At 46.7% G+C, this 21,182-nt stretch overlaps 1 protein-coding gene and 1 long non-coding RNA gene across 3 annotated transcripts in view; one reads left to right on the top strand and one right to left on the bottom strand.

Moving 5' to 3' along the window:
• The window catches only part of LNX2 (ligand of numb-protein X 2), a 47,905-nt gene extending 38,204 nt beyond the window's left edge, over positions 1-9,701 (top strand). The window contains exons 8-9 of the mRNA XM_082602615.1: positions 5,831-5,989; positions 7,438-9,701. Coding sequence (XP_082458741.1) covers positions 5,831-5,989; positions 7,438-7,573 — 295 coding nt within the window. The 3' untranslated portion in view covers positions 7,574-9,701. The remainder of the gene's footprint in view (positions 1-5,830; positions 5,990-7,437) is intronic.
• LOC309792795 overlaps positions 1-19,719 on the bottom strand; it is a 38,224-nt gene extending 18,505 nt beyond the window's left edge. For both annotated transcript variants that reach the window (XR_014291792.1, XR_014291793.1), the window contains exons 1-5: positions 19,612-19,719; positions 16,791-18,183; positions 15,585-15,686; positions 14,621-14,689; positions 10,024-10,122 (exon numbers count right to left, since the gene is read on the bottom strand). This is a non-coding gene — a long non-coding RNA (uncharacterized lncRNA). The remainder of the gene's footprint in view (positions 1-10,023; positions 10,123-14,620; positions 14,690-15,584; positions 15,687-16,790; positions 18,184-19,611) is intronic.
• Positions 19,720-21,182: the final 1,463 nt, after the last annotated feature.

Raw genomic sequence — 21,182 nt, 5'->3', positions numbered from 1 at the left:
CCTAAGTGCCCATCATCGGATGAATGGATAAAGATGTGGCACATATATACAATGGAATATTACTCAGCCATAAAAAGAAATGAAACTGAGTTATTTGTAGTTAGGTGAATGGACCTAGAGTGTGTCATACAGAGTGAAGTAAGTCAGAAAGAGAAAGACAAATACCGTATGCTAACACATATAAATGGAATCTAAGGAAAAAAAAATGTCATGAAGAACCTAGGGGTAAGACAGTAATAAAGACACAGACCTACTAGAGAATGGACTTGAGGATATGGGGAGGGGGAAGGGTAAGCTGTGACAAAGTGAGAGAGTGGCATGGACATATATACACTACCAAAGGTAAGGTAGATAGCTAGTGGGAAGCAGCCGCATAGCACAGGGAGATCAACTCGGTGCTTTGTGACCGCCTGGAGGGGTGGGATAGGGAGGGTGGGAGGGAGGGAGATGCAAGAGGGAAGAGATATGGGAACATATGTATATGTATAAACTGATTCACTTTGTTATAAGTCAGAAACTAACACAGCATTGTAAAGCAATTATACTCCAATAAAGATGTAAAAAAAAAAAAAGATCAGAGGGGAAATCAATAGAGATTATAAGAACAATAGAAAAATAATCAGTAAAACCAAGAGCTGGTTCTTTGAAAGGACAAACAAAATTGACAAACCTCTGGCCAGGCTCACCAAGAAGAAAAGAGAAAGAACCCAAATATACAAAATAAGAAATGAAAAAGGAGACATAACAATCAATAGCACAGAAATACAAAAGCCATAAAGGAATACTATGAACGATTATATGCCAACAAATTCAATAACCTAGAAGAAATGGACAAGTTTCTAGAAACAAACAGCCCACCAAAACTGAATCAAGAAGAAATAGGTAATTTGAACAGAGCAGTCACTAGAAGTGAAATAGAATCTGCAATTTTAAAGTTCCCTACAAACAAAAAGCCCAGGACCCAGATGGCTTCACAGGCGAATTCTACGAAACATACAAAAAGGAACTTATAGCAATACTTCTCAAACTCTTCCAGAAAACTGAAGAGGAGGGAACACTCCCAAAGACATTCTATAAAGCTATCATCACCGTGATACCAAAACCAGACAAAGACACGACCGAAAAAGAAAACTACAGGCTAATATCCTTGATGAATATAGATGCAGAAATTCTCAAGAAAATAACACATAAGATCATACACTATAACCAAGTGGGACTCACCCCAAGTTCACAAGGATGGTTCAACATATGCAAATCAATCAATGTGAAGCACCACATCAACAAAAGACAAAAACCACGTAATCATCTCAATAGATGGAGAAAAAGCATTTGACAAAATTCAACATCCATTCATGATTAAAAAAAAAAACTCTTACAAAAGTGGGTATAGAGGGAACACATCTCAATATAGTAGAAGCTATTTATGATAGACCCACAGCCAATATAATACTATATGGTGAAAAGCTGAAAGCCTTCCTGCTAAAATCTGGAACAAGACAAGGATGCCCACTTATGTCTTCTATTCAACATAGTATTGAAAGTCCTAGCCTCAACAATCAGACAAGAAATAAAAGGTATCCAAATTGGAAAGGAAGAGGTAAAATTGTCATTATATGCAGATGATATGATACTAAATGAGAAAAACTCCACACAAAAACTACTAGAACTGATCAACGAATTCAGCAAGTTAGCAGTATACAAGATTAACATTCAGAAATCAGTTGCATTTCTTTACACCAACAATGAACTATCAGAAAGGGAATGTAAAAAACAATACCTTTTAAAATCACACCCCCCAAAATAAAATACTTAGGAATGAACCTGACCAAGGAGGTGACAGACTTATACACTGAGAACTATAAAACATGAATAAAGAAACTGAAGATGACTCAAAGAAATGGAAAGATATCGATTGGAAGAATATTGTTAAAATGGCCATACTACCCAAAGCAATCTATATATTTAATGCAATCCCTATCAAATGACATTTTTCACAGACTTAGAACAACCTAAAATTCATATGGAACCATAAAAGACCCAGAATTGCCAAAGTAGTCCTGAAGAAAAAGGCAAAGCAGAAGGCATAACCCTCCCAGACTTCAGACAGTACTACAAAGCTACAGTAATTAAAACAGGGTGGTATTGGCACAAAAACAGACATATGGATCAATGGAACAGAATAGAAAGCCCAGAAATAAAGCCATACACCTACAGTCAATTAATCTTTGACAAAGGAGGCAAGAATACACAATGGAAAAAGAGTCTTCAGCAAGTGGTGTGGGGAAAGTTGGACAGCCACATGTAAATCAATGAAGATACACCATACACAGGTCTCGCCATACACACAATAAACTCAAAATGGCTTAAAGACTTAAACATAAGACACCATAAAACTACTAGAAGAGAACGTATGCAAAACTTTCTCTGATGTAAATCATACCAGTGTTTTCTTAGGTTAGTCTCCCAAGGCAATAGAAATAAAAACAAAAAACAAATGGGAACTAATCAAACTTATGAACTGCACAGCAAAGGAAACCATAAACAAAACAAAAAGACAACCTACAGAATGGGAGAAAATATTTGCAAACGGTGTGACCTACAAAGGCTTAATTTACAAAATATGTAAGCAGTTCACAAGTCAACAACAACAAAAAAGAACCCAATTTAAAAAAGGACAGAAGACCTAAATAGACATTTCTCCAAAGATGACATACAGATGGCCAATAAGCACATGAAAAGATGCTCAACATCACTAATTATAGAGAAATGCAAATCAAAATTACAATGAGGTATCACCTCACACCAGTCAGAATAGCCATCATTAAAAAGTCTACAAACAATAAATGCTGGAGAAGGTGTGGAGAAAAGGGGACCCTCTTGCATTGTTGGTGGGAATGTAAATTGGTACAACCACTATGGAGAACAGCATGGAGGTTCCTTAAAAAACTAAAAATAGAGCTACCATATGATCCAGCAATCCCACTCCTGGGCATATATCCAGAGGAAACTGTAATTCAAAAAGAGACAGGCACCCCACTGTCCACTGCAGCACTATTTACAATAGCCAAGACATGGAAGCAACCTAAATGTCCATGGACAGAGGAATAAAGAAGATGTGGTACATGTATACAATGGACTACTACTACTCAGCCATAAAAAAAAGAATGAAATCGTGCCATTTGCAGCATCATGGATAGACCTAGAGATGATCATACGAAGTGAAGTCAGACAGACAAAGACAAATATCATGACATCACTTATATGTGGAATCTAAAATATGACACAAATAAACCTATGTATGAAAGAGACTCACAGACATAGCGAACAGACAGGTGGTTGCCAAGGGGGAGGGGATTGGGGGAAGGGTGGAATGGGAGGTTAGTGTTAGCAGATGTAAGCTTTTATATATAGAATGGGTAAACATCAAGGTCCTACTGTATAGTACAGAGAACTAGGCAGTATCCTACAATAAACCATAATGGAAAAGACTACGAAACAATGTATATATATGTAAAACTGAGTCACTTTGCTGTACAGCAGAAATTAACATAACACTAAATCAACTTATACTTCAATTTAAAAATATACTGATCAAAAAAAAAAAGCAGCTGGAAGAATCAGACTCCCTGACTTCAGCCTATACTACAAAGCTACAGTCATCAAAACAGTATGATACTGATATAGATCAATGGAACAGGATAGAAAGCCCAGAGATAAACCCATGCATATATGGTCACCTTATTTATGATGAAGGAGGCAAGAATATATAATAGAGAAAAGACAGCCTCCTCAATAAGTGGTGCTGGGAAAACTGAACGGCTACATGTAAAATAATGAAATTAGAACATTCTCTAACACCATACACAAAAATACACTCAAAATGGATTAAAGACCTAAATGTAAGGCTAGATACTTTAAAACTCTAAGGGGAAAACATAGGCAGAATACTCTGACATAAATCACAGCAGTATCTTTTTGGATCCACCCCCTAGAGTAATGAAAATAAAAACAAAAATAAACAAATGGGACCTAAATAAACTTAAAAGCTTTTGCACAGCAAAGGAAACTATAAACAAAATGAAAAGACAACCCACAGAATGGGAGAAAATATTTGCAAACGATGCGACTGACAACAGATTAATCTCCAAAATATTCAAATAGCTTATGCAGCTCTATATTTTAAAAAAACCCCAATGGGCAGGGGCTTCCCTGGTGGCGCAGTGGTTGAGAATCCGCCTGCCGATGCAGGGGACATGGGTTCGTGCCCCGGTCTGGGAAGATCCCACATGCCGCGGAGCGGCTAGGCCCATGAGCCATGGCCACTGAGCCTGCGCGTCCAGAGCCTGTGCTCCGCAACGGGAGAGGCCACAACAGTGAGAGGCCCGCGTACCGCAAAAAAAAAAAAAAAAAAAGGGCAGATCTAAACAGACATTCCTCCAAAGAAGACATACAGATGGCCAAATAGTACATGAAAATAGGCTCAGAATTGCTAATTATTAGAAAAATGCAAATCAAAATTACAATGAGGTATCACCTCACACCAGTCAGAATAGCCATCATTAAAAAGTCTACAAACAATAAATGCTGGAAAGGGTGTGGAGAAAAGGGAACCCAACAACACTTGGTGGGAATGTAATTGGTACAACCACTATGGAGAACACTATGGAGTTTCCTTAGAGAACTAAAAACAGCTACCATACGACCCAGCAATCCCACTCCTGGGCATATATCCAGAGAAAACCATAATTTGAAAAGATACAGGCACCCCAGTGTTCACTGCAGCTCTATTTACAATAGCTAAGACACGGAAGCAACCTAAACGTCCATCGACAAAGGAACAGATAAAGATGTGGTACATGTATACAATGGGATACTACTCAGCCATAAAAAAGAGTGAAATAATGCCATTTGCAGCAACATGCATGGACCTAGAGATTACCATACTAAGTGAAGTCAGAGAAAGACAATTATCATATATCACTTATATGTGGAATCTAAAAAAAATGATACAAATCAACTTATTTACAAAACAGAAACAGACTCATGGACCTCGAAAACACACTTCCAGTTACCAAAGGGAAACATGGTGGAGAGGGATAAATTAGCAGTTTGGGGTTAACATAAACACACTACTACATATAAAATAGATAACCAACAAAGACCTACTATATAGCACAGGGAACTCTATGCAATACTCTGTAATAACCTGTATGCGAAAAGAATCTGAAAAAGAATGGATGTATGTATGTGTAACTGAATCACTTAGATGTACACCTGAAACACAACACTGTAAATCAACTATATTCCAATATAAAATTTAAAAATAGAAAAATAAATACACAGGATAGTAAAACCTATTTTTGAGCCCACCTATGTCAAAAGAATACCTGTCAATAAACAGCCACTGTTCTGTGGATTCTCGGAGGTCTCTATTATATGCAAACCCGTATTCAACAACTGGGTCAGAGGGGCCGCCACCTAGGGTAGCAGCTCTGGTTTTCCTACGAGGGAGGCTTTTCCACTATGATTTGCTGGGTGTACCAGACAACTGCTCATTTGTGTTTTGTTTTTTTGCAGAAGATTCAGAATAATGAAAATAACCTGCACTTTCCTAAAATATCAGGCCACTGTGTGGGACTCTTCTGCATCCCAGGAGCCTTTTTAAATGCTGACCACTGAGCTAAGAAAGTAGACCAGACGAGAAGTCCTAGCATGTTGTTTATGGCTCCCCCACAGTGATGCACGTAACATGGTGTGGAGTTGTACAAAGATGAACAGGCTATAAAAAGCCTTCCCACTAATATTGCTTGATTTCTGTTTTTGTTTATAGTGCCCTTCACAGCTGCCATGATATAGTTTTGCGAAGAAGTTACTTGGGAAGCTGGGGCTTCAGTATCGTTGGTGGATATGAAGAAAACCACACCAATCAGCCTTTCTTCATTAAAACCATTGTGTTGGGAACTCCTGCTTATTACGATGGAAGATTAAAGTGAGTCTTGTTATGTTTAATGATGTACTTCGTGTTTATTCTAGACTGGGGTCAGCTCCAAATCCAGCCTGATGTCTGTTCTTATAAAGTTTTATTGGAACATGCCCACGCTCACTCGTTTGCGTTATCACCCATGGCTGCTTCTGAGCCACCATGGCAGAGCCAAGTGGCTGTGACAGAGACCAGTGATTCCCAGAGCCTGAGATATTTATCTACCATCTGGCCCTTTACAGAACAGTTTGCCAGCCCTGATCTAGACTGAAGCATCACCTCTACCATCTTGGCACTCACAGGTTCAGTGCCTGTTATTAGATTAACAAAATAAAGCTGAGTCATTTGGACACACTGTGACGTGACAACTTGCTCTGAACACTTGGGTCCAGTCCTGTCATTAGGTAACTTTTTCTCTACAGCACTTAAGTCAGCCTAACATTCAATTTATGCAAGTCCACATGGGAGGGATTTTGTTGCATTTCTTGTTACATCCCTGGCAGCCATCACAGGGCCTTGCATATGTAGTAAAGTCTTTGTCAACCCTGGATGGATGATATGCGTGCCAGGCACAGGACCAGGTGCTGGGCACGGGTTACTGAATCTTCTTAGCAACCTGTGAGGTAAAGTGCTGCTGTGGTTCCTACTTTATACGCAAGATAACTGAGGCTTCGACAGGTTAAAAACCTGCCCACAGTCGAACAGCTGGAAGTAGTTGACAGTGATTTAAACCAGGACTGTGGCTCAGAGCCTTTGCCATTCAGCCCTGCTGCTGACACCACTGGGCAAAAAGTACTCTCTCAATCTCTGTGCCGCCTCTTTTTCAAAGCTCAGGCACGGTGAGAAGAAAGAGGTGTTATATCAAGAGATTATACAAACAGAGGAGACGGGTGACTCAGCTCTTAGTGCCTAGTTTTGGATGAAAGAAACGTTCTTAAAAAGTGGATGCTGGGCCTCCCTGGTGGCGCAGTGGTTGAGAGTCCGCCTGCCGATGCAGGGGACACGGGTTCGTGCCCCGGTCCGGGGAGATCCCACATGCCGCGGAGCGGCTGGGCCTGTGAGCCATGGCCACTGAGCCTGCGCGTCCAGAGCCTGTGCTCCGCAACGGGAGAGGCCGCAACAGTGAGAGGCCTGCGTACCGCAAAAAAACAAAAAAAAAAAAAAAAAAAGAAGAGGCAGATTTATTCTCTTAACTCTATGTTGCTGAAGCTTATATGAAAATTCTTCTGCTGGCCCTTAAAATCATCTACCAGTTACAGGAGAGGCCGGCAAGGGGTGTCCTTGATGGGCAAGGGAAAGCCAACATAGGCTTAAAAACCACCCCAGATGTCTCTCAAAGTAAACAGTGCAGCCTAGTCATTGACAGTGGTTAAGTGTGGTTTTCCTGCGAAGCAAGTCCCGGGATAACAGTTTCAGAATCACGGAAACAGTGACTGTGTCTGTCTGTCGTTGTGCAGGTGTGGAGACATGATCGTGGCCGTAAACGGCCTGTCGACCGTGGGCATGAGCCACTCGGCGCTGGTCCCCATGCTGAAGGGCCAGAGAAGCAAGGTCACACTGACAGTGGTCTGCTGGCCGGGCAGCCTGGTGTAGACTCTCAAGTCGGGTTTCAGTCCAACATCTTCTTTTCAGGGCTTGGAAAGAAAACCCTTTGGTTTTGTCGAGTTTCTGTTTGTAAGGGGCTGCAGACACAGCTGGGTATAAGCAGGGTCAAAACCACTAGGCTCGTCCTTTGTTATTTAAAGGGTTTCCTTCCGTTTGCCAGCTCAGTGCCCATCTTCCACTAACCTTTGTGAGACCACATTTTCAGAATTCAGATTCTCAGCTGTCAAAATGTGAGCTATAATAATAAAGAATGAAGTCTGCCCAAACTGTGAGCCAGCCGGCTGGGTCAGATGACTTGTGGTGGCTCTGTTTTCACTAACTGAGTCATAAAATGAGTTCCACGTGCCCAAGACAGGCAGCATGTGCTGCCCCTGGGGCGGCAGTGCTGGGAACGGATGCGGTCGGAGTTTGGATAAGGCTTTCCCAGTTTACACCGGTGCCACATTTCAGAACTTCATACTGTTTATAAGGTGATTTTTCTGGCTTATTTTATTTCTACTTTAATCTCAGTACTCATAGATGAAGACATTAAGTCTGAGACACCCTAAAGAGATTTTTTTAAAATAATGTACCATTATTAGAATAGTAGAGAATAAAAGATAACACTTATCCAATGACAAAGGAATTTGGGAAATAATTATAGTTTAGAGCTGGAGAGGGTAAAAGCTGCATTTACTTGGACAGTCCAAAAGCATTAAAGATTCATTTCCAAAAGAATGTTTTGTTATGTAGGAAGATTTTGAAGCAGTTTTTGCTAAAAATCGTTTTCTAGAGTTTGTATTATACTCCTATCAGCAAACTTGGCTGGAAGTGTTTCTGTGATTTATGCAATTAGATGATAAAAATGAAACCATATTGCTGTTAAAAAATGCACATTCATATATATCACAGCTAAGTAGAAGACATACCTTTTTTATTTTATTCTCTTGAGTGTTTTAGAAACCATTATTTTTCCCTATTATTTCCTTACTTAGTTATTTCAGGAAAAATTCTGAAAGATACTAACATGTGAAACCTGCTATGCCAGATTTTAAAAAAACTTTTCAATCAGTCCTTGGTCACTAGACTATCTCATGTTTTTTGAAATGTTTTTGAAAACTGACCAGCCCATTGTTTGTCCTTTAACCATCATGGTTGTCCATTGGAAGCACACACAAAGAAGTGAATAAGAGGAAAGTCTTTACCTTATGAATATTATGCATACTTGAAAAAAGTTTCATTTAGAAATCTAGTGCAGAATCTGAGCTAATTTACAAGTGACCTCTAATAAATGGTGTTGATGATCAGAGAATGTATTTCAGAATACTACAGTATACTATGAAGCATGACCACTTTATTTCAAAACTTAGCAGTTGCCTTGCTGGGGTTTATTGTTTCTGTAGCATGTCACAGATTATTCCAGTGAGTTTTTTAACGATTTTTTTAAAACATATCTCTTGACTAAATAAGAAATGGCAACAATAATCATTACAGACTTGTTCAGCCCCCCAGCGACACTGTATGATCAGCAGTTAACCGAGATACAGTGGAACGCCCTATGCAGTATATTACTGTTATGTGATGATTGGCTTTTGAAGCAATTTGATATTGAAATGCTTTGTTACTCTAATTGACATAGAACAAGTTTTTTTTCCTGCTCCCCAAATAGAATTTCGTAGCCTACTTTGCTATTTTTTAAAACATTTTGTAAAAATGCATCATTCTTGGGGAGTGGTCACCCACCAACAAATATCCTAACTGCCACTTTGTCATAAATAAAATGCTTACAGCGAACCTGGTGATAAAATGAATATTTTGAAAGATGACTTTTTTTCAATATTATTCTTATCATGGAAATCTTGAAATCAGTTTAAGCTAATTTGGTTTTATTATAAGACTATAGCTGTTGGTCAAAATGATATTTGGTGATGGAAACTTGTTCATAATTTATTGATACTGTCGAAATATTTGAATTCTCTCATTTTAAGCTTAGATATTTTGATTTGTTCTGTGCCTTCAGTTTAAATTACTTCAGGATTTTTCAGATGTGTTTAAATAACTCTGTGATAATCATTTAGGATGGAAATAAACATCATCCTTTCCGTAAGAGCGACACTGTCTCTCTTCTTGCACAGCAGACGCTGACTCATGTGTGGTCCTTGCTTTTGTTCGTGGCATCGTGTCATCACTACGATATCCCAAGCCTGAAGACTTGGGATCACGAATCCATCTCCTAATTCTCACTGCTGTAGGCAGAACACAGGCGATCCCTACTGACACTCGGGATGTCAGCCTGTGCAGGACCTCTAGACGGTGGCCACTGAGCACCAGAAATGTGACTAGTGCCATGTGTTGACATGCTAATACCTTGGATATATTGGGTTGTATAAAGTTATTAATTTGACCAGTTTTTTACTTTAATGTGGTTAGTAGAAAACTAAATCACCTCTATGGCTCACCTTGCATTTCTATTGGACGGCAGCACTGGTTTCCTCACCGGCACCTACCAGGCAGTCCTGACACTGGGATTTCTGTTCTTGCAGAGCTTTGCTCACTCCCTGAATTAAAAAAAAAAAAGTTTTAGTTGAAAGTTAGCTCCCTATTTCCTAGTAAGTTAAGCTCAAACCAAGGCCTCCGGTCCAGCCCCAGTCAGGATTTCCACAGCTCCGGAGCCCCATTCACCTCCACACACGTGGTAGCGTTCCCTCCCGCGTCCCTGGGGTGCTTTCCCTTCTCTGCACGTTCGCATGGCCCCGTGTTTGAGGAAGAGCTTGAACGCCGCCCCCTCTTGCCTCCACCCCCCCCTTTCAGGAGAATGATCCTCCTGACGATGCATCTCAGCAGGCCTTCCTATCACCTACTTACTGTCATAGTTTTAAGTACCGTCTTTTTTTTTTTTTTTTTTTTTGCGGTACACGGGCCTCTCCCACTGTGGAGCACAGGCTCCGGACACGCAGGCTCAACGGCCATGGCTCACGGGCCCAGCCGCTCCACGGCACGTGGGATCCTCCCGGACCGGGGCACGAACCCGCGTCCCCTGCATCGGCAGGCGGACTCTCAACCACTGCGCCACCAGGGAAGCCCTAAGTACCGTCTTTGATTGCCACCTTGCCACTCTGAATACCACTGATGCCTGGGTCTGTAGCTCCCACAGTCTGTAGACTAAGCATCCTATTGCTTTAGGGCCCCTAAATCTCAGTCCTGCAAAACTGAAACGTTTTCCCAAGCCTCTGCCTGCTTCCACTCCTTCGATCCAGACTCTCATGACAGCAGAGTAGCTTTCCTAAACCCCAACCGGATCATCACTGACCGTATCCCTGCCCGGCTCAGCACCGCGTGGAAGGCCCCTCACGACCTGGTCCCACCTCCCCTGCCTCTCTTCTAAACCACCCCCCACCCCCCTGCCCTCCTGGGTCTCCGTGGCTGGCTTGGCTCAAGTGACATCACCTCCTTGAGAAATCATTATCGACCTCTTAGGGCAAACACCCTTCTCCTCCTAAAAGATTTTATTGCATTTTTGTGGTCAGTGTGTGCTGGGACAACTCATCAGGTAGATGCTTGAATACCACTGTTTCAGTTTTTAAAACTAGACATTAAGTATCAGATTCTGCACCTCCTGAAGAACCCAAGGTTTTCCGGAGAGAGAAGCTAGGCCTCCTGTGCTTTTCTGTTCCAGGGTCACACCCAGGACACGTGACCACCAGTTGTCACGTCTCCGTAGGTCTTCCTTGGCTGTGAGGCCACTTTCTCAGACTTTGTTTATGAGGCTCTGGACAGTGTTGAAGAGGATGGGCGGGGACACTGCAGGACGCGCTCTGTCGGCGTTCGTCTGCTGTTCCTCACGTTAGACTGGGATTATGGGCTTGGGGGGGAAGAGCGCCATTTTCCTCTGTCGTCTCGAGGGCACGGACTGTCCCCAGGATTTATGACTATCGATGCTGCCCCCGACCACCCGGCCCAAGTGTGTCCGGCTTCTCCACAGTGAAGTCCTCTTCCGTCTACCCCTCCCTCTCCACCCAAAAGCTGTCCCCTCTGCACTGCCGACTCCGGCCGCCCCTGCAGTCTAACGTGACCACCAGTATTGCGGTTCCTCCTTGCGGTCTTCTCCAAGGAGGCATTATTATGATTGTTCTGAACAGTCGAGATGTGTTTAGATTTCGTTTCTGAACTACGTGAAGTACAGAAAAACTGACACCAGCACAGTCTGTAGTCGTTCTTACTACAATAATACCCCACAAGGAACGTGGAGAAGAGTTACTGACACCCCCACGTTCGCTGCAGCGCTGCTCACAACAGCCAAGATGTGGAAATAACCTCATGTCCATCGATGGATAAAGACGTGGTGATGTAAACAATGGAACACCGTTTAGCCGTAAGAAATCAATCCCGCCATATGGGACAACGTGGATGCACCTGGAGGGCATCACGCTAAATTAGATAAGTCAGAGAGAGGACAAATGCCACACCATCTCATATGCGGAATCTTAAAACAGATCGCTGGTTTGCCAGAGGTGCGGGGGGCAGGGGGTGCAATAGGTGACGGGGATCAAAAGGTACAAACTTCCAGTTATAACGTAAGTCACGAGGATGTGAAGTACAGCGTGGGGACCACAGTTGATACTGCATTGCCTATTTGAAAGCTGTTGAGGAGTTGATCTTAAAAGTTCTCATCACAAGAAAAAAACGTTCTAACCGTATGGTGACGATGTTAGCAAGACTTGCTGTGGTCATTCTGCAACGTATGCAAGTGTCAAATCCCGCACACCTGAAGCTAATGTTGTAAGTCAATTATACCTTTAAAAAAACCTGTGGGGGGCCTCCCTGGTGGCGCAGTGGTTGAGAGTCCGCCTGCCGATGCAGGGGATGCGGGTTCGTGCCCCGGTCTGGGAGGATCCCATATGCCGCGGAGCGGCTGGGCCCGTGAGCCATGGCTGCTGGGCCTGCGCGTCCGGAGCCTGTGCTCCGCGGCGGGAGAGGCCACGGCAGTGAGAGGCCCGCGTACCGCAAAAAAAAAAAAAAAAAAAAAAAAAAAAAAAAAAAAAAACCTGTGGGAAACAGGCCAGAGTGGGATTAAAGGCAACTTATTGACCTAAACGAGCTGGGAGCTGGTGCTGCAGCCCAGGTGTCGGGGGAGGTTTCATAAAAGCCTGGGATGCAGCACCGTCCTCACCATCCTGCTGCCAGTTTCCAAGCTGTCTGGAGTCACTAAAGCAGTTTTTCATTTTCCAGAGGGGAAAAAAGGGGAGTTGCAGAGATCACTGTCAGCAACGTATCCAGAGCAAACACAGCTTGTGTTAATAAACCCAGAGATAGCTCCCATAGGAAGAGGTGCGAGGTGGATCTGGGGGGTTCGTTTTCTCAGGACGCTGCGCCACGTGAGCTGGTTTTCAGATAGCGCAGCCCTCCCTCCCTCACAGCTGTTGCACTTTTCTCCCTACAAAACCACGGCGTCTCAATTCTATTGCTACAACTTCCTGATTTCCCTTCTTTTGCGTATTAAAGTGGGCTGCTGCTTTATTGCTCAAATACTTGAGACTTTAGTCAGATAATGGATAGTTAAAGTTAAATGTGAAGTTAGCAACCTGGATAGCTTCTAAGGTTACCTCACCGTTCATCATGCCTGAAGGTCTCGTCGGACCGTAGAGTAAAAACCCCATTCGTTGATAGTTGTTTTTTTTTTTTTTATGGCTGCACCACGGGGCATGTGGGATCTTGGTTCCCCAGCCAGGGATCGAACCCCCGCTCCCTGCAGTGGAAGCGCAGAGTTCTAACCACTAGACTGCCAGGGAAGTCCCTCCCCATTCGTTCAGATTTAACTGACTTGCAGTATTAAAGCTAAGAGCTGAAGTAAGATATTCTTAAAGTGCCAAGTGAAGTCAAGGTATTAAATAAACGGAGCGTGGGGTGTTTAGGCTGCATGCTGATGCATACTGTTTAAGTTGCCTTTAAATACCCAAGCACGTTCAAGTGACTGACGTGTTTCTTTACCTAATGTGGTCGTTTAAACAAAAACTTATCCAGCACCTACTGTGTGCACAAGACACAGATGGGCTCTATAAAGCAGTGGCTTTATAACACCTGACTTCGTCTGTCATAACCCAGACTCCCCTGCGTTTGTCCACACTTGGTGATAAATGAACCAGTATAGATTCCAGCGGCCTGGTGACCTGCTGCCCAGTTAGGGGCTGGGAATTCAGAAAGTGAGCCTTTTCTCTTCAGTCTCTCTGTCTGCTGAAGGGGAGGTTTCAACTCCTCGGGGTCCTTATTAGAAAGCTCTTTTGCCATTTTAGTGTAAATCTAAGCCAACTGGTTTCTATGGCAACACGGAAGCTCTCTAGAAGTGATGTACCGACGCCCCGCGCCCACTGTCTGTAAAGTGCCAAGTAAGAGACGCGGAATCTTCACCAGCAAAGGAGCAGGCGACCAGCCCGTGGGGACCCTGTGGCCACCTGCCCGCGGCCCAGAGCAGGCGTCCCACTCGGGAGGGCGGCGGCAGCCCCCGCGCCGCCTGCGAGCAGAGACTCGTACCGGCCCTGTTCACTTGCTCAGCTGCAAGTCATGCTTTGAGGACGGGCTCTTTATGCACTTCTACCAGTTCTCACCTGCTTCCTCGAGAAGTTTCTGTTTGAGGGTGAATCCAACTACCACCCTTCCTTGGACCGCCCGCAGACCTACCACTGTTTCGAGAGAGATCTGAGAAGACCTACCGCTTAGACTCTGATGGAAGAGAAGTGACCATTATCCAACGTGGATGTTCTGGGGGTGAAGGCAGCTGTTAAAGTTTTCCTTTACTTTGCCGAGATTCTATGAAAAAGTCCTCTGTCGCCCACGACTCAGAACCAATCAATGCAAGAGTGTCTGAGGTCATGGGACGTGTTGAGTCGCACACCCCTGCCTCTCCCAGGGTCGTCTGCGCAGATGCACGCCCTCCCCGGGCCTGGGCGGGCCTCCTGCTCCTCGGGGCCCCGCCTGCCGACAGTGGTGGGTGCTTAGGGCAGCGAAGTTTGTCCTGCGGATAACTAGTAAACGCCGGAGGGAAAGGAGTTCTTGTCTCACCTTGTTACGGAAGGAACCAGGTCCATTTACCCGCCGCGTCAGGAGCCACAACACGTGAGACGCCAACGCCTGCAGCGAAGACACGGTTTACTCGCAAACCAGCCAAGCGCAGAAACCGCAGCACAAGCCGCCGACCCACTCGCGGAAAGGCGAGGGGGCGGGGGTACTTAAGGGATGAGGGACGTAGACGCAGGCGCCCTGGGCGCGGGGGGCGTGGGGGGCGGGGAAAGGGGATTGGGAGAAGGTGCGTCGTCGTGGTTCTGCGCAGGCGTAACTAGACTGCGGGCCTCTGCGCTCCAAGCCGCAGGCCCGGGGCATGAGCTCAGGGCGGGGCTTTGGGGCCTCTCACTTCCAACAGCCTCGGAGCCTGTAACCCTCACGCACGCCCCCTTGGAGGGTCGGTGGACCTATCCAGTCTTAACAGGCTCCGCGTGAATTAGACACAGCTGACTCCAAGACCCTAGAAAACACCTTGTTTAGGCTCCGTGCCGCATGGAGGACACGCCGGTCCTTTGTAACAATTCAAACGACCTTGATTGGTGAAGGCAGGTTACAGGTGAAATGCATCTAACTAACGGTTACCCGCGGTTTCACTCTCATCCATAGCCATTCCAAAGGCTATGATGTCCTTGTGTCTACCACGTCCCCACACCCTATATACTAAAGTCTTTCCCCCTCACTGGCCCCAAATCATAGAACCTTAGAATTGGAAGGTCCTTATCCATGTTCCTGGTATGGGAACCACTTCTATGAAATGGTCATCTAACTCCTGCTTGAATGCTCCCATGACAGGGACCTCACTACTTCATTTCTAAGTGTAAGTGATTGCTTTTTCAGTAGAGTTTGTCCCTGTCCCTCTTCACAGCTACAGTGTGGAAATTTGCACAGGAGGATGGGGAGTCTCTTCATTTGTTACTTTTAATATCTAAATGACTTAGGCAGGTACAACAGGCAAAACACTTACTGTTTCGTCTTCACCCAGCAAATATTGAGCATCTACTGCGTGCCAGGTATTTACTCAGAATCCATCCGTTACCAAGACGAAGCTACCTCCTGAGCTTACATTCTACAGAGGGGAATAATAAACAAATGAAGAAATAACATAATTTTAGATGGTGATAAATGCTATGAAGAAAATAAAGCCAGGTACATGGCGAACATGTGATGCAGTGAACGGGGTGGGAGAGACGGTCAGGGAAGGCCTCTCTAAGGAGGCACAAGAGGCAGGACATGGGGTCGCTGTTGCAGGTCAGATTGTGTGTGGGTGTCGACTGTTTGCCAACTACCAGAAGCTTCCATCCCATTCACTGGTGACCTCACTCTAGGACGACGGTGCCAATACGGTAGGCTCCAGGCTCGTGGCACGCTCGCTGGACCCCTACTCCTTTCTCGGGCTCTGTAACAGGAGCACTGAGAGAGGCTGGTACCCACACGACACTAATCTAGAGGGAGGCCAGCCGCTCCGCACAGGGGATGGAACCAGAGAGGCCTGGATCTGCTGCGGCCACTGACCTAGAAGTGGCCTAGAAGACCAGGGGCCTAGAAGACCAGGGGCAGTCCATTTAACCTCGGACCTCAGCCTCTCACCTGTAAAAGGAGAAGAATACTGCTTACCTCGCTAGAGGGCTGCCAGCTCTAGAGATGGTACGTGTAAGGTGGCTGACACATTGTGCAAAGAGGTGACACCAAGAGATGCCGGCTCCCCAACTCACCCCCGGGAATTATCAAGAAGTCGCGCTTCAAGTGAGTTGTCTACTTTAGAGGTTCCTCTGAACTCAAGCTTTTGTTGACACTCAGCATTGTGCACGTTTCCTAAACACAACGCACCGATCGGCAGGTTCTCTCACGCACCTTCGTCTCAGACCTGCGTCCCCTTCCCCAGATGTGGCGCTGAGCTTTCCCACGGCCAGGCTCTCTGCTCACGCCGATCCCTCCAGGAGCGCCCAGACCAGCCTCTCGAACACTGCTGACCCTTCCAGCCCAGCCCCAGGGCCGGCTGCAGCCAGCCTCCCAGCACTGCGCGCCCTAGTTCCCACTCCCCCACGGCAGCGCCGTCTGCCCCTCGGCTGGGCTTGCGTGCCCCTCAGGTGCCCTCTGACCGCAGACTACTCCTCGGGCTGAGCCCCCCGCGGCTGTGAGCTCCTTCAGGTCTGGGGATCAGCCGCCATACCTGACAGTGCCTGGCTCAGCCGTCTCCATTCAACAGTGCTGGAAGCTGAGGATGAGATTGTGAAATGGTCTCTGGATGACATCCTCGGTGATTCTTAAGAAAACAGGCTCCATGGCGGGGTGGGGCTGAGCAGAGCGGTGCCGAGGGCGAGGGAGTGGATGGAGGTCTTGCAAGGTGTCTGGCAGACATGCGAGCGTTCATGGATGAAAGGACGACATCTGGGATCCTCCAGCAAACAAAGAGGGACACATGGGAACAAGGGAATAGAAGGGAGTAAGGGGATGTTTGAAATTTTCCATAATAAAAATAGCACAATAGCAGAAACCAACCAACAGAAAAGTTTGGAGGTGAGAAAAAAAAGCTGTCGTTGGCCAGACCCCTGTGGTTTGAAATCAGTACAAGGAACCCGTACGAGGAACACAAGAGTGTGATTATTTTTGCTTACCTATTTGGGCATCATTTCTAGGCAAATTCGCTAGTTTTTGTCTTCCACATGTTCAAGGGCAACCGACCGATGACTAACATCACAACCCCGCACATCTGTCCACAAACTCCATACAATCAATAGCTTTACTCCGACGCCCCGCGCCCACTGTCTGGAGGTGGGGAGACACTTTGTGCGTTCACTACAAATTTTCCTTTTGATTCTCATAATAACCTTAGGAGGTCTGTTCAGTATAGATTATTCCCATTTGATAAGTGAAGAAAACTGAGGTTACGTGGCTTACTTATCTGCACAGAAGTGGCAAATGGAAAAATACGCACCAGAATCCAGAAGCCCCACTGTCCCTGCCCACCACCTGCTACAGACTCTACCTCAGTGCATTGTATTAACATCTTGAAACTAGGAGGAAGAACCACTCTCCACCTCTTTACATCCACCTTCCCCACGAGGAGTGCTTCGGTGTGGTCACCATTCATTCAACAAACGTGAGGATGAGGAGGACAGCCTGGCACTGTGGGACATTCACAGGGTAAGGAGGCAAGTCAGAAGAAATGTTAAAACATGATCGTATTCTGCCGGACCTCGGAGAGGCCAGGAGTTAAAGGCTCTACCGAGTAGGAACGCTGCAAACTATGCTAATCTATGTTCTGATTTACGCTTACCCTCGACTTTGAAAAAGATTGGCGTTCTTGGTTCACAGTGTCAAACCAGCTGAGTTCGGCCCACCCCCTGTACCTGAGCTCTTTGCTTTCAAACTCTTCCGTTTCAATTTCTGAACAGGAGAACGCCCTTGGAGGCCTCTTCTCTGCTCCTCCTCCTGGGGCTGATGTTACATGTCTTGGCAAAAAGCCTCAAGTGTACTTCAGAACTCCGAGATGCACGCGTTAAGAACTTGACACTGAAATTCAGTAAGAGATCTGGAGAACTGCAGAAACGCAGCATGGCAACCTGCAAAACATTTTCCGCTGAGCACCCGCTGGGGGTGAGTGTCTCCTCCCACCTCCCGGGCTGCACGGTGGCAGACTGCCCCCTCCTACCCATCCAGCCATGGTCCAGCCATGGTCGTGACAGCCAAGGCCAGGCTGGACCTGGTCAATTGCCCCCCAGCTCGAACACCGCTACTGGGTCCTCAGGCCACTTAATAAAGTCCAGCTTCCCCAGCCTGACTTAGGTTACCGGGGACCCATCCCCTGGGGGCCCGGAGCCGCTGTGGGGCTTGATGCCCGGCCCACCCCAGCCCCGCCCGGGACTCGTCCCTGCCCCTCCCGCGTTTGCCCCTGCTGGTCCCGCTGCCTCTCTCCACCCTGGGCCGCAGCCGGTTCAGGGCTCAGTGACCCCTCTCGACCGCGCGGGGGGGGAGCGGAAGATTCGCGGGCCTGGGCGCCCACGGCACGTGCGTCACCCCATCCGGAGGGAGGGCTGAGTGGGCGCGGGGGCCCCGCCTCGGTATCTCTGCGGCCCCCTTGCTGCGCAGCTCGCCTGGAGGGTGTGTTTGTAAATCGCACTTCAGGTTTTTTTTGGGGGGGGGTGGGTTTTTTTGCGGTACGCGGGCCTCTCACTGCTGTGGCCTCTCCTGTTGCGGAGCACAGGCTCCGGACGCGCAGGCTCAGCGGCCATGGCTCACGGGCCCAGCCGCTCTGCGGCATGTGGGATCCTCCCGGACCGGGGCACGAACCCGTGTCCCCTGCATCGGCAGGCGGACTCTCAACCACTGCGCCACCAGGGGAGCCTCGCACTTCCGTTTTGAACGAAAGCCGACGTCTCTCCCGCACGCGGCTTCTCCCCACCTCCAGGCCCCCATGGGAGTCGTAGTGGCCAGGTGGCTGCTGCGGGCACTTCACTGCCTTCTTAGTGTCCTTCCTCCTTCGGGGAAGGGGAGGGGGAGCTCTGTCCCCATGGAGTCGCGACCAACGGATGACAGCCCTGCCCAGACACCTGCGACCCAGGAGTAGTCTAGACGCAGGAAGCCGTGGAGGGACCGGCAGCTGCGCGGCCGCTCCCGCAGAGACGCTCTGGCGCCCTCTGGTGGCCGCTCGGAGCACCCTCCCGCTGTCGTGCGCCCCGGGCCCGAGCCCCGCCCCGCGGAAGGGGTGGGAGGGAGGGTGCAGCCCCGGGGGCAGGCTCCCTGGGGCTACAGAAATCCTACATTTCGGACGAGAGCGCCATATCCCCCTCCCATGCGGTATGAAGAGCTCACGTCTTTGGAGTAAAATAGAAAAGCAAGGTGGGCAAACACTGCCGACCTTCCCCGTGGGCGTTTCTCCATCACGAGTAACTAAGACGGCAATTTGCCTTGTTCCCCGCATGCGAGTTCCCTGCATCTATGGTTTGGGCTCTTTGAATGTCAGTGTCATTGAGGTTTTCATAATTATGTACCTTCAAAAGATGTTCAATGTAATTCTGATCATACTCCTCTAAAAATGCCTCAGATTAAAAGCTTTTGCTGGCTCTTTAGACCGTGGGCCTGCAATTATAGAAAATGAACTGCATTTTAGCTTTCCATTGAAATTAATAACAGCGGTTCCCCAGTTGACTCTGTGAATAGTTAATGGAACAAACAGGGTACTTCAGTACAATGTGGGCTGGGAAGCCATCTGAGCGAGATTCTGGGTTTCAAATGGGAAAATAATTCATGCAGTGCAAACCTTTCTCATATATGCTCTGTGCAGTCGGTGTTTCTCCAAAATAAAAACAAAACTATTTAACAAGTGATTGACCATGCCTCACTCTGCGTGTTACTCTGACGGACGACGCAGGTAAATCACCTTGCACGTGGTCATTTGACAGTGAGGAAACTCAAGTTCAGTGGGGTTGAATTCTCTACAGGCCCTAAGCTGGAAAGGAACAGACATAAAAGTGGAATTGAGTCTACTGACCCAAAGCAAAGGGAACCCTGCAAGTATTATCTTTCCCATTTGACAGATGTAGAATTAAGTCAAGTAACTTGACCTTGTACCTCTGTGGCCTGCCAGCCAAGCGGCCCGACCCCTTAAGAGACACCGGAATGGAATTTACAGGTTCGTGATGAGGGTGTCTCCACCCTTTCCCCATCAGCTGTCACTCCCACCCCTGTTCCCAGCCCCTGGGTCTGTCTCCCAGCTGGGAGGGGGGCTTTAGGAACACAGTGGTTGAGGATTTCACTTCTGACTTCTCCACCAAATCCAAACTGCTCACTTTTCAGGGGGATTTTATCTTTATAGGGTCTGGGCATAAGGGAGGAATTTCAAAATTAGGTTAGACAAGGCACTGGTGGTTAAAAGAAAGCTAAGAGGGATAAAGAGTAAAAGGATGTAAGTAATGTTGAGACAGAGGCGTAAGAGGAGAAAACTCTCCCTGCTCTCCTCAAGAAGCTCAGTCATATGAGCCACCTTCCTTGTGTCTTTTCACATGCATTCACCCCGAATTTCACTCGCCCATGTGACACTAGGAAGAGGATGAGTGACACAGAAACAGTACACCTAGAACACAGTAGAAGATTCTGGAGAAATTAGTGAGAGGGGATTATGAATTTCCCCAAGGTCTGACTGTAGTGGGCATTTGGTACAGTGCCGATGCTTTCGTAAGAATAGCCCTCCTTACGGATGGCCAACAGGTACATGAAAATATGCCCAAGATCCCTAATCATTAGGAAAATCCAAAGCCAAATCACAAAGCAACAGTCCCTCCCACCTATCAGAATGGCTACTACAAAAAAGACAAGAAAGTGTCGGTGAAGATGTGGAGAAAAGGAACCCTTGTGAACTGTTGGTGGGACCGTAAACTGGTGCAACCAATTAAGTGTCCATTAGTGGATGAATGGACAAAGAAATTGTGGCAACCACAGGGACACACAGCCCACCCATTGAGGACAACCTGCAATTCGGGCAAAGCACGCTGGTAAGTGGAAGCTGATGCACGTCACGGACATGTCCTCATATCCCACGCCTCCTCCTCCGGGGAGCCCTCCA

This window comes from Mesoplodon mirus (assembly GCF_964341445.2).
Source record: "Mesoplodon mirus genome assembly, chromosome: 17".
NCBI classification, from domain to species: domain Eukaryota; kingdom Metazoa; phylum Chordata; class Mammalia; order Artiodactyla; family Ziphiidae; genus Mesoplodon; species Mesoplodon mirus.
Note: the sequence above shows the minus strand (reverse complement) of the source record. Positions and strands in the feature narration are given on the sequence as shown.